At 44.8% G+C, this 15,441-nt stretch overlaps 1 protein-coding gene across 1 annotated transcript in view; it reads left to right on the top strand.

Moving 5' to 3' along the window:
• Positions 1 to 2,027: 2,027 nt before the first annotated feature.
• LOC119372214 (thiopurine S-methyltransferase) overlaps positions 2,028 to 15,441 on the top strand; it is a 34,578-nt gene continuing 21,164 nt past the window's right edge. The window contains exons 1-5 of the mRNA XM_037642693.2: positions 2,028 to 2,229; positions 2,427 to 2,525; positions 4,321 to 4,413; positions 6,714 to 6,843; positions 11,305 to 11,357. Of these exons, the coding sequence (XP_037498621.1) occupies positions 2,207 to 2,229; positions 2,427 to 2,525; positions 4,321 to 4,413; positions 6,714 to 6,843; positions 11,305 to 11,357 (398 nt within the window). The 5' untranslated portion in view covers positions 2,028 to 2,206. The remainder of the gene's footprint in view (positions 2,230 to 2,426; positions 2,526 to 4,320; positions 4,414 to 6,713; positions 6,844 to 11,304; positions 11,358 to 15,441) is intronic.

The raw sequence follows: 15,441 nt of genomic DNA, 5'->3' as shown, positions 1-15,441 counted from the left end.
CTTTCCCGTTTCCTGCTCCCAAGGACTTCTTGATTTCCCTGGGCTGCAGTGACAGGCCACAATGCCGAAATCCTTCTGCGCTGTTTCCTTCTGCACGTCGAAGTCGGGATCAGGCGTATCGCTGCATGCGTTTCCCCGCGACGAACCTCGGCGGCAGAAGTGGATCGAGTTTGTGCGCGCTTGTGGACGTCAGGATTATCAGGACTGGTCCCCCGTGCAGAACAGTCGCGTATGCGGGCTCCATTTCGAGGCGCATTGCTTTAGCGCAAAGGCGCCGGACTTGGCGTACATGGGTCTTCCGACTCGACCCTGTGCATCGCTCACGTCTGGTGCTGTACCAAGCATCCTTCACGTCCGCGGACGCCTCGCACCCGAGCAGGGTGATGCCTCACTGCCTAAGCGTCCACGACACGAGGTAACGTACTACGTGCATCTGACTTGCAATGTCTGCCAATATTGACAGTGCAGCGAGTAATGACATGTTTTGCCACGCAGACGTGCTCGGCCAGAGGACACGAACCTGCCTTGCCTCTACTAGTGTCGACCGACCTTTGCGCTGGCGGCGACAATGAGAATACAAGTTCAGGTGTGCATTACCCACTCGTCGTGAAAGTAGCCGTAGCCATCTGTGCTTTTTGGCTAGTGCTGAAGGCAATTCATTGCGTCTATTTTGTGATTATGGGGCACGTTTCTTGCGCTTATTTCCTTGTTACAAATCCTGCGGTTTGTCTGAGAATGCCGAATTGGGTGCTTTTTTTTTTAACATAGCAAGGAGAGCGCATAAATCAGCAGAACTGTAAACGGTTATCACCTTATGCAGTGGAAATCAGCTGGGAAATATCTTCACTGAGTAATCCTACGAAATGTTCGCCAACCACGAAACATCATTGAAATTTCGAAATGCTCTTTGTGAAGATTGAGATCCTAACAGGGCCAGCCGACACTAGCCACTATATCTATTTTCGTCATTTTGATCAAAAAAGCTTTATTGTATCTGCATTTTTAGAAGTTATTTTCATACTCATTGACAGCAATCACTTCAAAATTAACCACTCAATGAAAACTGCTAGGAAATGTAAACCTAGCTTTCACCTCTTTTGCACAGGCTGTCGTGTCGCAAGTGTCCACACTCAATGCAACAGGAATACATGCAGTAAGAAGTATAGAACAAATCTTGTTCACCGACACTAAAAGCATGCGCATTTTCTAAGCCGACCCCCGAAATTTGCAAGGCCAGAAAAAAAAGCTTAATCACTGTACTCGAATCTAAGCCGACACCCCCCCCCCTTTCGCACATCGTTCTTTCGAAAAAAACATCGGCTTAGATTCGAGCAAATACGGTAGATGCAAAAGTGCAGCTATACACTTGCGCGGTTAAATGAGCGTCCGCCGTTAGTGACGTCTACGCGAGCCTCGACCAATCGCGTGCGGTGAGGAAGAACGTTATAAAATAGAATAACGAGACAAGGACAGCAGACGGGAACAAGCCCGCTCTATTATAGAATATAGTAGCTGACTGGGCTAGCTGGTTATTCATACTGAAGTTAAACAGCGCAAAAGAAAACACACACACATACACCCACACGGCACGTAAAGCAATAACACACAGGACAAGCGCATGATCAGTGAGGCTGCTCAGATAGTGCGAGAAAAGAGCAGGTGCGTAAGCAAACCATCGGTTACAGTATCTGACAGGCTGCGATGGTTCTTAGAATGCGGGGTCTGCGCAGCAGGCCACTGTGATTGGTAATTTTTATTGCTTGTTTTTAGCTGTTTTTCGTATCAGTGCATCTTTTCCCGTTGTTCATTTTTCCGGTTCTTTTTTTTTTTCAGCTGGAAGCAGCGCTTGTCCTGTGTGTTTGCTTTTGGTGGCCGTGTTATTATTATTATTTTTTTTTTTTGCGCTGTTTAACTTTACTATTATTAAAGGCGTACAAGATCTCACCCCAACAGGTACAGGGTGGCATTTAGGTGCTCCCTGGTACAAGATCGAAAGCGAAACCAGTCATTTCGCTCACTATCATCATCAAACATTGTAACGTCTCCAAAAAAAAATGGCGGCCTCCTGCAATCTCTCGGGGCCGCAGTATCAGCTCTCACGCTGGTTTCGCCTGCTTTTTATAACATGAGGTAACGGTAAACGAGGTCATTGACTGCTCGCACAAAGACTACTAGTTCTAGCCGACCCGCAGAGCCCGATTGCATCATGGGCAGCTGTTGGAGCTCGAGGTGAGCGTAAGCTTTATTCCGATCACAATTCCGATGCTTCAAAGACGCTTTTGACAGTTCGTGAGAGCGCAGCGATTGTTCGCAACCTTGTTTACCCGCCTTCCTAAATAGTTTTTGGCTTTAAATGCAGTGCAATGTGTCCTAAGTAACGAAGTTTCTGCGTCATAATGCACTAAACGGCGTCAATATTTATTCAGTTGCAAGAGGCCCGTGTTCGTCGGCAGGGATCAGAGAGAGTTCTGGTTCAACCGCTGGAAAACCGGGGACACTCCGTGGCAAACGCAAGGAATACATCGGTGAGTAGACTAACAAGCTTTGAGGTTGGGTTACAAAGTGGTCACGTTTGGTCATTTCGTGCACAAGCGCGTGCGACTGAAAGTAAACGGCGTACTGCAGTGCTTCAAAACGAATTATGCAACGTCGCAATCGGCGTGCTGGGTCATCGCTTCCTGGGTATTGTTCTACAACTGTGAACAACTGTTCGCGTGCTGCCAATTTTTCATTGTTATTCACCTGTCAAATTCTGCAGCATGTTTCACTGCATTACATAGCTGTAGTACGGCGAAGCTTATTACGTTTTCCTAGGATTCAGAAGGGATGTAGATTGTAGCTCTATGAAAGAAAGGCAACGACAAATAGTGTTAGGAAGGAGTGCAGTGAGCGGGCTTACAATGATTATGAACTACGAAGGTGTCAACCTTAAACTTGAAATGCGTCCGGTCTTTACGCCCTTCTTTCCCGTGGTACTGTACGGGGAGATATCAGGAGACACGTGAAAATATGAAATCAGAAAGCTGGATTATTTCGAACTATGTTGCTGGCGAAAGGCTTTGAGAATCTCGTGTGCTGTGAAACGAACGAATATCTAGGCATTAAGAGAGATCAAACCTGAACGTTCATTCGAAGCAAAGCTAATGAAAGTGAAATTTTCTTGTTAAAAGAGAGAGCGTGCAAACACGGACATAACTGAGAAATCAAGGCGTCACAATCGCCAGAAATTGTGGTGTCTTGACTTCTCACTTGCTTCCGTGTTTGCGCATCCTGTCTTTAAACATGAATGCGTACCAACTAGCTCAGCTCTCTGTTATTCTAAAATTTTCTTATTTCCGTCATGTCAGACAAGGTACCCATTAAATGGAGTAAAATTTGATGCTAGGCAAACAGAAAAGTAAAAGAACGAATTCAACCATGTACAAGATGGTTACGTAGTATTCTGGAGACTACAGTGGGACGTCTAGGTGAGCTTATGAAGAACAACGGTACTTCAAAACAAGAATAAGACCAATGCTGTAAGCCCTATTTCGTTATACACTGGCACGCCACACTTCGCGCAACACGAAGCGGCATCAGCTGCTGGATAGATAAACCGGTGTGCGGTGGTGAACGTGACTTGACTTTCATATTTAACATTGTTTATTTGCAGGAAAAATGCACAGTTTCCCTGCGGGAGGCAAGGACTAAAGCCTAAAAAGCCCGTTGAGGTCCTGACCCCCTGATAACTAATACAGTCTGCATCAGTGACATTACTTATTGTACATTTCATTAGGTACAAAAAAACTTGCTTGGTTTTTTTACATACTATCGTGTGCATCTTTTTTTTTTCATACATATACATTCAAAATGATCTGTACACTCAAAACATGCTTATTTCTATAGAGATACACAAAAAAAAAGTTCTACGTACGTTAACACATCCTTATTTCTGCATACATACACAAAAATGTTTCACATACATGTTAAAACCTGCTTCTTCTACCTAATATACATTCAAAATAAGTTCTACATACATTCTGCACTAAAAAGAAATCACATTGCTCGAATCAGATCCTTATGTTTTAGTAGCGTGGTTAACAGCAAGAAAAATAAACAGAAAAATCAACTAAGTACACAAACATTCTCAAATGCAAACACCTAAGGGTCCACTATGACGTTAATGGAAAGAAGAAATGATTTAAAATGGCATTTCGATACTTCTTTTTCAGTTTAAAGTCAATTTTTGATTTATGCATATTCGATATTCATATAGAAGGATCAAGAACTTCACAGCACTGTTTAGTCCTTTTCTTACCACAGTGCTGTACAATTTTTCAGGCTTCTGGAACAACACCAAGATCTGGTCTTGGCAGGAAAGCAGAATGCCCGTGTGTTCATTCCACTGTGCGGGAAGGCCCATGAACTGTTATGGTGAGCCCCTTGTTTAGTACCTTTAATGTCGAAAGTATAGATAGCTTGGCTGCTTAATCTGCATAGCGTGCTTGTTTTTAGAGTGAAAACTGTTGTGAGATCACGACAACAAGTGATTTTGGTGGCGTAGCTGTCTGCCGCTGGTGCTGCCAGTGTCCAGAACAGCTATCGTGCACAATTCGAAAAAAACATGGTTGATCCCTTTGGCATAGGAATTGGTGTAACACAAAAATATAATGTGTCTCTACAAAAGTAGTTGAATGTTTACTTTACAGTACTCACGGATTGAAATAGGACAATTTAAGGATAAGTAATGCACATGTTTTTGTTTCTACTGTCTTCAGTTCGGGTCATATCGGTGTAATTTCGACTTGAACAGGTATATCAGAGCCAACATTATCTTTAGAGACCAGATTCGTCGCGATATGACGTGGTTATCTCGAGCATTTGCGCATACAAGTCGTTATACTAAAAATCTTGATGTCGCGTTTGAGTCTGTGAGTACTGGACATTGATATGAGAGCGCTTGCAATATGTCTACTGGTGTTTGGCAGCTATAGCATCGTTTAACGTAGATGCGCTCATGTTGACACTTGGCGGCACATCTGCATCCCGACGACTAACGTCCATGATCAATGATTAAACAAACCTTTGTGGTAGCTGTAGTAGTTAATAGTGAGAGTGTATTCAGAGAAAGCGGTGTGACAGCCAGAAGAGTGATGCTGATTGGACGCAGAACTTGGGTACCTGGAGGAGTTTAAGCCACAATGCAAATGGTGCCAGGCAGTGGCAACATGTGACTATTTACTGTGGAAATGTAGCATGGTGCCACTGGCGGCGGATATTATGCGTGATCCCTCTCTCGAGCAGTGGGAGGCCGTGTTGACTAGCTCAGACCCAGTCGTCCAGACAAGAGTCGTGGAGTGGGCCACACAGGTCGCTGTCAACCTTGGGTTGATGGCCATCTAACACGGAATCGTCGGCAGCTGCTTTCTGGCGAAATGAAGTTTTTCCATTCATCCACGGGCTAAGGTCGCCATCCCGTCGCATGTTAAAAAGTTATTGAACACCACGGCGGGACTAGAGGAAAATGCGACGCGCGTCATGTCTACCCTCTGGGCCGGCCGTGATTTTTCTCTGGGCTAGCGTAAAGCGGGGAACGCGATGTTACAGACAGGCGACACAGGTGCGCATCACAGAGCTATCTTTAATATGGATGGATGCTATGAGCGAGGCCGAGGTAGAGTGTACTATCCGAGGCTTCGGCTAAGGTCGCCACCTCGCGGTGTGTTAGGGCGTTGACAAAATTGCACTTCTCGTATTGGAAATGTGCCGAATGGGACAGAGGCGTAGCAACGACATCTTTCAGGAGCAAATCGCGGAGGCCACGGTCATAATGCATTACTTCAGCTTACTGCTCCCGAGTTGCAGGCTCTTTCAGGTGCTATTCTCAATATCTCAGAGGAACTGAGGAAGTGACCAGAATTTGCATATATTTAATTTAATTTTTCATTTATCGCAAGAGTGTTCCTTGTAAATATAGGGGAAGATTAACACTTCTTGATGACTGGCATTGCTGTTGTGCTTTTTCATAAAGAATTTAAGCATCACACGATACCGATCTCTTATAGCCTAAATGTCACATAAATTGTCAAAGTTTGTAAAAAAACCACAGTGGAGTTGGGCTGTATTGTACAATGCTCATAAAGTGAATGTTGTGCATCATCACTAGACTGCTGAAATCTAGGAACAGCAGACTTAGTGCGACTTAACAATAATTTAAGTCCTTAAGAGTAAGAGACTGGATTCCAAGAGAAGGCAAGCGCATGAGCGGGAGACAGAAAGTTAGGTGGGCAGATTCGATTAAGTTTGCAGGGATAAGGTGGCCGCGTAAGCACAGGACCGGGTTGATTGGTGAAACGTAGGAGAGGCCTCTGCCTTGCAATATAATAATAATATCTGGGGTTGAACGTCCCAAAACCACGATATGATTATGAGAGATGCCGTAGTGGAGGGCTCCAGAAATTTGGACCACCTGGGGTTCCTTAACGTGCACCTAAATCTAAGTACACGGGCCTCAAACATTTTTGCCTCCATTGAAAATGCAGCCGCTGTGGCCGGGATTCGAGCCCGCGACCTTCGGGTCAGCAGTCGAGCGCCATAACCACTAGACCACCGTGGCGGGGCCCCTCTGCCTTGCAGTTGGTTTAGTCAGGCTGATGATGGTGATGATGAAGAATCATTTAAGCGATTAACTACACGATCACTGTTGTACCCATACCATGTTTCTTTTTCTGTAGGTTCTACAGCCACGCTCACAATGTCATTGGCGTGGAGTACATAGAGAAGTCGGCGAGTGAATTCTTCGCGGAGAGTGGCCTTCCCTTTGAAGAAACAACCTGCCATGTGCTGAAGTGTAAAGTCTTCCGTGTAAGTAAGCCTTTTCTTGCCACCGATTGAAAGTGTTACTGTAAAGGGCAGGTTTAGTCTAGTTGATAATCTGTACTATCGGTTTAACTTAATTTCTGAGGACTTAAATCGTACTTGGAGTGAGACACCAGAGTAGAAGACAAAAAAGGTGCAATCTTCCTGTCTTCTTCTACTCTGGTATCTTGTCCCCAGCACAGTCTAAGTTCTCAAAATAATATCTGAGCAATGCATGCATGTTCTGAGGTTTTGCTTTCCAAAACCAGAATGTGATTTGAGGATTTAGAATTAATTTGGACCACCTGGGGTTCTTCAACATGTACCTAAATCCAGGTAGACGGGTGTTTTGCAATTCGCACCAAACAGAATGATGCGCTATGGCTGGTTATTGAACCAGAATCCTTGAGCTTAATGAAAACCAACAGGTAATGAAGCCATAGAAGATATAGGGGACGTTAATTGGACTGTTTTAACTGTATTGTAATAATTACGATGTAAATGTGAGGAAAGTAATGTGGACAAAAAAAACACCTTGCTGCAGCAAGGACCAAGCCTGCAACCTTTGGACAATGCATCCGATGCTCTACCAATTGAGCTACAGCGGCGGTCATTCTCCTGTCCACTTTATTGGGCGTTTATTCGGATGCAAACCTGGCAGTGTTAGTCAGCACCGCTCGTAGCCATGACAGCGAGTGTGGAACATTTTTTTTTTTTTTTGCCGGCTGGCATCTTATCGTCCACTTCACATTTATATTGTAATTACTACAATGCACTTAAAAAAGTCCAATTAACGTCCCCTGTACCGTTCTTGGCGTCATTATCTCTTGGTTTTCTTCAAGGTTACATCAAACAAAGAAACGAGCTCATAAAACTTCCTTCTTTCATTCATTCATAGCGAGGGTCTCGCTAGGCAGACTCGAGGGGCAGACTGCATGCCTTGAGGTAGTATGTGAGAGATTGCTGGTCAGCTATCTGCTCGTTAAGAAAGATCACATTCTACTTGAAGCCAGTTGACAAAAGAAAATAGTGTTCCACACTCGCCGTCATGGCTGCGAGTCGCGCTGATTAACACCGCCAGGTTTGCATCCACATAGATGCCCGATAAAGTGGTTGGGAGGATGACCACCGCCGTAGCTCAATTGGTACAGCATCGGAGGTTGAAGGTTCGGTCCCTGCCGGCGGCAAGTTGTCTTTTCGTCCACTTAACTTTCTTCGCATTTACATCGTAATTACTAGAATACACCTATAACAGTACAATTAGCATCCTCTATACCTTTCTTGGCTTTATTATCTGCTGGTTTTCAGTAAGGTTGTGTTAAACAAAGAAACAATCCCTTAATATTCCCTTCTTTCATCCTTGAGCTTAGTATTGCAACACCTTAGCGGCCTAGCTAATGTGGTGGGGTCACACCATTAGGGTATTTATTGCAGGGTCTACTAAAACACACGGGGACATGAGAGGCACAGGTGCTCACTTCCATGTAATGTTTAATGCTAGATGCTTTGATCTCGTAGATAGAAGAAAAAAAAGACATGCAAGAAAAGAAAGAGCACAACTGATCACTTCATAGTATCAACACATGTGCATTACCAAAGCGCCTCTCACCACCTGCCATCTAGAAAACCTGTTATGACCTTCGTGTCTTCGTGTTTTCATATATTCTGGGCCGAGACACTAAGTGAAAGTAGTATAGTATTCACCGGAGCCACCATTTTATCCCGAAGACTTTTCATTTGCGGGGTAGCATTTGTGAAGACAAGCTTCCCACAATGCACAGCGTTGACTCCAACAACATTACTTGTTCAACCACTGTGCTGCTACAAAGCTTTTGGGAAGGCATCTCAAAAGAACAGTAAATGTAATCTGTTCTGAGAGAAGATTAACACGATCCTATGAGGATAAAAAAAACTAGCAGTTGTTCTGTGTACGAATACAACCGATGAGCGAAGCTCCTTAGAAATGGGACGCAAACGACTACTATGCGCCTGATCTCGCTGCTAGCTTTCATGAAGGCGGTAGGGCGAGGAGCGGGTGGGGAGAGCGTCTGCTGTGCTCGGTGGGCGGGAACGACGAGCGAGTGAGTGTGTAGCGCGCGCAGCGCAGCGAGAAAGAAACAGATGGGAGCGGGGTGCGAGCGGTGATGCGGCGGGGAGGTTTGACGGCAGTGACGGAACGCCGCGTGCAGCGTTTCATTGTCTTTTTGGTGCCGGGTGGGGAGAGCTTCTGCTACTACCTTCGACAAAATGCCCGTAGTGCGCTAGAATGATGGTTGTCATTTCACAAACCACGATTAAGGTGGTGAAAGTGAAGATAACCATTATAACCAGTTGTGCACAGAGCTTATTTCTTTTAACCTCGAATTTCTGGTACGCTAGGACCAAACCGCTCAAGGCCTAAACATTTCCTCTTAAATCACCGGCCACTGCAACCTAAAGCGATGCTTAAGAGAAGGGAACTTTGACGACAACGGCGGGGTGCGGGCCTAAGGAGCTTCGCTCCTAAAAAGACAACCGCAAGAGCTTTCTCATAACTGAAGCTCTCTCACGCGTGTGGTGTTTTACTTATTCGTATTCAGCTGTTGCGCTTGCCATAAGTCATGATGGTACCGTAGCAATTCATTCAAATGTTTACTTTACTGCAAATCAGTTCTGCGGAGTCCCCCAATATGGTCGAAGGGTTATGAAAGGGAAATTGACAACCACCTGTTTGTAGCACGAAGCCACAAGGAAATCTATACGGATTCCTCTGAAAGAAAGCTTCTCAGTTGCCAAAAATAGTGTCCTGGTTTGGGGATCGAACCCGGGACCAACCCCTTTCCTGGGCGGTCACTGTACCAATTGAGCCAACCAGGCAGCTAGCATTTGGCAGTGCGGGGGCGAATCACCTAATCAATAACCTGATAAGGCAGAAGCTCTTAGAAGTCTCATTCTTTTGGCTTTTTGCTCAAATTGCATATCCGAAGCTGCATTAACTGTGGCCACCACCGCTGCTTTGTCAATCACGTCGAAGGCTTGAACCAGCGCTGTTGCGAGTTGATCCATAGCAGATTTCAAAAGTCAGTTTTGCCGCCATTCCAAAACACTATGCGGTGAAGTATACCGTGAGTCCGAAGGGGCTAATGTGACAGCGCAGGTCAACACCACCTTGGCGTGGCACGGAGTAGCCTATAAATGTTTGAAGTGGAAGGCCGACGAGAGGCATGCACGGCTGGTGATACCGAAGACTACAGCATACATCCTATTGTATGAGCGCGCGGTGGCCGTTAGCGTGGTGGGCAGGGGTGCAGCAGCTTGAATTTCTTTCTTTTCAAGGATTTCGCGTTCCATTACCTTTAAGCAAGGTCACCCAGCAGCCAGAATTCATTATTATAAACGATAATGTGCTGTGGGGCATTGTTGTAAGCGGCTTCATTCATTCACAAAAAACATACAAAAGCTGACGGTGCAGCAGCTTCTCATTGTTATTATATTGCTAAAACTGCTATCAATGAAAGAAGGGTAATTTAAGGGCTCGTTTTTCTTTTTTAGACACAACGTAATGAGAACTGACAGTCAATCAAACCAAGGAACGTATAGGGGACGTTATTTGTAGTAATTATGATATAAGTGTGAAGAAATTAAAGTGGACGAAATGCAACTTGCTGCCGGCAGGGTCCGAATCTGCAGCCTTCCAATAACGTGTCCGATGCTCTACCAATCGAGCTATGGCGGCGGTTGTCCTCCGATACACTTTGTTGCGTATATCTGTGGTTGTTAAAACTGTTATAATTGTTGTTATAACTAGTATCGTTATAAGTGGGTTCGACTGTATACCGTGGTTGCGCGTGAACTCATGCTTACAGCACTAATGGTGCAAGCTCTAATGAAAAATTTCTACAGTTTTCAGTGATGTGCGCACTTTTAAAATGTTCTGCAAAGTGGGATAACTTAGCACGTGGTATGGTTGTCTTTACGTCGTGATGGCCTCAGAACTTCGTATTAATTCTGCCCACAAACCAGCTTTCTGTCTGTGCTTCTGTTCTCCGGAACAGTTGCATAGAGCCAGTATTGAAGAAGGTTGGCCTCCACACTGGCACCAATGAAATCAGCCAGTGCAATTGCATAACTGCAAATTCTCAATTTGGATAGTATAGCATATTTGCTAGGGTACCCTTTGGTTGTCACTAGCTGCTATAGGCCTTTGATAACTCCGTCACCAAATCAATTGATCTGTACTAATCGACAGTACTGATCAACACTGTCGCATTGTAAGTTTATGTGCATAGTAGCCAGTGCCACATTGGCTTGAGACTTTAGTGGTGAGCATCGCATTTAATCTCTGTTAATGGGCATGTTTTGGAATTTTGACAGGTCCAAATGTGATTGCGCATTTTTAGCTGCAGTAACTGTTCTGATTCCCATTTATGTTCCTTTTTTTGTATTCTTTTAGTGAAATAAGCTTGTCTCTCCTTCTGATTGTTGCAGACTCTCGACCACCGTTTGCAGATATTTGTGTGCAGCATATTTGAATTCAACAGGTGAGTATCCTCTGAGTCCACCTGCATATTTATTTTAAAGCGACAGCATTAAAGAGCTCGTTTCACAGAAAATCCGGTGTCATCGGCGTCGGCGTGTTTGGTAGTAAGCGAAAAAGCAGCATTGGCTGTGAGCGAAAATTCGAGCTAGATGCAAATAAAGATAAGAGCCGGAGGGCGTTTGCAGTTTGGCTCTCCTTGCAGCACAGTTTGGGTCTCCACCAAGAAGCGAAGGCAGGCTAGCGATTGGGAAGGTGCTAGCGTATGTTTGTGTGTGTGTGTGTGCGTGTATGTACTTGCGTGCGGATATCGTTATCGCGTTCAACTCTTAACCCATATATGTTCAGTGTCCTGCACATAGCGCGCTTCTTTGATGCACTCTAACATTGCTACTTCTTCAGCTGATGACTAGCGCCACCTACAGCACATCAAGCAGGTCTCATTCTCAACGTGTGCAAGCCTGGACATTCCTTGCTTTTCATGCTGTCACGTGCCGACCGCTTTCTCCGGGCAAACACGTGCTTTGTATGAAAGACGTCATGGAGAGGAAGAAGTGCAATGTCAGTGTGCACGTGAAATGTTTCAAGGCTTACCACACCCGCACATAGCACCCCTAATGCCCAGTGTGCTATATGTATAGGACGGCTTCAAAAACAGTGTTGCGTTTACCTGGCAGTAAATAAAAAACTTGTGCTTTCTTTTGAGGGTAGAAGTACACTTTGTGTGAAAAAAAATATTTCTTTTGTCATTTCTTCTGAGTTTGGGCATATATGGGTTAAATGCAAAGCTTAAGGGTCCCCCAATTTGTATTTGATTTTATTGTGATAAGAATACAGACAATAGAGATAGCAGTTATACGAACAATCAAAGTAATTTCACAGCATTGTGCTGCGAAATTGGCTGTACTTCCGCACTCAGCTCTGCAGTACAGCTAGGGCAGCATTTCACATTTCACTACTGGCATTAGCATTATGCATGCACACATATTAGCATCCCTGCTAATTTCTAGGGTTTTTCATGCCAACACCACGGTATGAATATGAGGAACCACCGCTAAAAGCACCACCGTTCCTCATATTCATACTGTGGCACCTTAGCACCTTAGCTGCTAAGCTGTCATGGCAGGTAGAATTCCTGCTGAGTGCATGTTTGGGTGCATTGTTCTTAGTGTAAAAGGTCGCACTGTCGTGATAAATGTGACTGATCATTTCACTGATCACCAACAAAAATGAAGTGTTGACAAAAGATCAAAAGTGCACTGTTGTGTGGTGCAGTAATTACAATGCATTTATGACATTAGTATTAAATACGTAAGCAATTCCAATCAGTTGCTGTTTGCAGGATGACTTAGTAGGAAAAGGCAAATTTAGTTTTGCAAAAAGTAATGCCCATTTTCTTGCTGTAATCTGTATGTAACAAAAACATACCATGGCCCATCAAGTAGCTTTTCTTCCATTCACAACATGGAACATTTCTAAAGTAGTAGCGATCAACGCAACACTTTCTTGCATTCTTAAGAGAAGGCTAGGGAGTTGTAAGAATACTCTCATAAGTTGCACTATTTAGAGCTGAAAACAGTTGCATAAGATAGTTAGTGTGCTACGGTTCTACGCAAATACAGTTTAAAGGGGCCCTGCAATGCTTTTAATCCTTTGCGGTTGAAAACTTTTACCCACTTTCCGGCTCTACTGGTCCGAAACCATTTTGCCAGTTTCTGGCGCCGTGAAAAAAAACACAAACTGTGGAACAAAAACTCACAGGATATTTATTTTTGCTCCTGCAATCTGCAGGCAACTCCTTTAGCGATATTCGCTCAGCGTATGATGCCGCTCAAAGCATTCTCCTGGGTGCAGGCTAGGGTTGTTACTGCTCCCCTTTGTGTCGAAATAGGTGTTGTCTCCACCGTCGTCTTCGTCACTCACTTTTGAATGACTGTCATCACTGTCTGGTGGAGGCACGTAATTCTCTTCCCCACTAAAGTCATCCTGGCTTTCGCTAAAAGCACCACCGTAAAACGCACGTGGTGAACACGTGGCCATGCTTCTCAGCGAACTGCGCACGAGTGGGTACGCTCTGGACTCCGTGCTGAACATAGTGCTGCACACTAGTGTAAAAAAAAAAGTAAACCTCAACAAACAAAGCTTGCTTATTCCTCAAGGGACGGCACTGCATGTATACAAAAAATGCGCGCGACTAGCTTGAGAAAACAGCGAAATTTAAACCACGAACACCCTTGTCGGGCGGTGCCCGACAGCGGACCACTACGGCCGTGTTGCGTTGTCGGGCAGCACCCGACAACGGACCGCAAAGGGTTAAATGTGGTCAGAAAATGTTAACGATATGTTCTGTGAACAGATCATGAGGGGTTCTGTGAACACACAAACCAAATAACATTGCACTATATGCAGCATGTAATTTATGATTTGGTTGAAAGCCGTCAAAAATTGATTGCTCACTCATTCGCAATGTTGTCACCGAGTATGCTGCAAGCCGAGCCGACAGGTATTGGCAGATTTTGAGGATGGCATGATGGCAGACCATCTCAGAAGCTTCAAGCCGGTTCCACGTATGCGTGAACCAGAAGTAGTGGCAAGTGCGGTCAAATAATCAAGAAGAGAAAATGCTCAAGGCTATGATGCGTATCTATGTCAATTTTGCAGCTCGCTTGTGTGAGGAAAGGAGAGAGAAAACACTAAAAGTTTTGCTGGGGAATTCATGAGATAATGGAGCCCACTAGAAAAGGTCATTCTGGGATAACGGAGAAAAGTGTTGAAGGTGCCCTTTAATGAATATGGTTCTCACGGCTTGGTTCCTGCACCCTACATTCATGTTCATGCTTGGAACGTGTAAAATCCGAAGACTTTGTTCTAATATGAACCGGGTTTTAAGGACAATATGCCTGAAGAGAGAGAGCAGCGCGTCCAAATGCTGCTGTTTATTCCGGCGAGAAAAATAAGAACCAAGATCCACGCGCAGTTTCTTCTTTTCTTTTCTTCTAGCACGCGCTGTGTTTACTGTTACTAACACTTCCGGCCCACGAATTGCTTTGGGTGCATTTTTAGAAAACACAAATGTTGTATAGGCCGCGTGACTACTTTGCCATCTGCTGGTTTTAGGCGATGTGCACGCACAATGCCATCGTTTTCAGTAATGTTCTTCAGAACACGTGGGAGTTTCCAACACAACTTGGACACTGCATCATCGCGCATTAAGACTATATTGCCTTCAGCGATGCTAGCGATGTCCACCACTGGCCTATTATGGGCATTTCTAAGGAATATTAAATATGAAGTCGAGCGTTTGGCGGAAACCTGCCTGGCCAGCGAAAGACATGGACGAAGGAAACACAGCGCCGACCAAAAGTAAAAATGTATTCTTAAAAGGACGTTTGGGCTCCCACACGGGAGCCTTGTTCACCCATTCATGGGAGCCTTGGTGAACAAGGCTCCTGTGGGGGAGCCGAAACGTCTTTTTAAGAATATATTTTTACTTTTGGTCGGCACTGTGTTTCCTTCGTCCGAATATTAAATATTCCTTATACCAGTGATCCCAGAAGTCATTTTGCATCTTTTGTCGATGTATCCATGTTTTAAGCAGCTCAGTATGGGAGCTAGGTACCACGGCTGCAGTTTGTAAGTCAGGAAGTGCCGTCAATCGCTTGCCATGCAAGAAATGGGCAGGTGTCAAGACTCCTGGTTCCTCTGGGCCAGGATACAAATACATCAATGGTCTCCTGTTTATGATCGCTTCAATTTCTGTTAGGACTGTGCTTGTTTGACCATAATCTAGAAGTGACCTCCCTAGAGCTCTCTTCAAATTGTCCTTTCACTGACCTCACCATGCGCTCCCAAAATCTGCCCCACCTAGGAGCACGGTCAGCAGAAAATTTCCACGTAATGCTATTAGCAGACAGATGATTCCCAACCTCACTTCCCCGAATAGTGTCGTACACAGCATGAAGTTCACGAGAAGCACGTCTAAAGCACAGAGCATTGTCAGGGCAGATCACTGAAGGAAAACCACGACCGTGCAGTGAAACACCAAAAAGCCTGCAAGAAACTGTCAGCTGTTGAGCGCAAGACAAGCT

Source organism: Rhipicephalus sanguineus, chromosome 10, assembly GCF_013339695.2.
Source record: "Rhipicephalus sanguineus isolate Rsan-2018 chromosome 10, BIME_Rsan_1.4, whole genome shotgun sequence".
NCBI classification, from domain to species: Eukaryota; Metazoa; Arthropoda; class Arachnida; order Ixodida; family Ixodidae; genus Rhipicephalus; species Rhipicephalus sanguineus.
The sequence above is the reverse complement of the archived record's forward strand: the minus strand, read 5'-3'. Positions and strand labels throughout refer to the sequence as shown.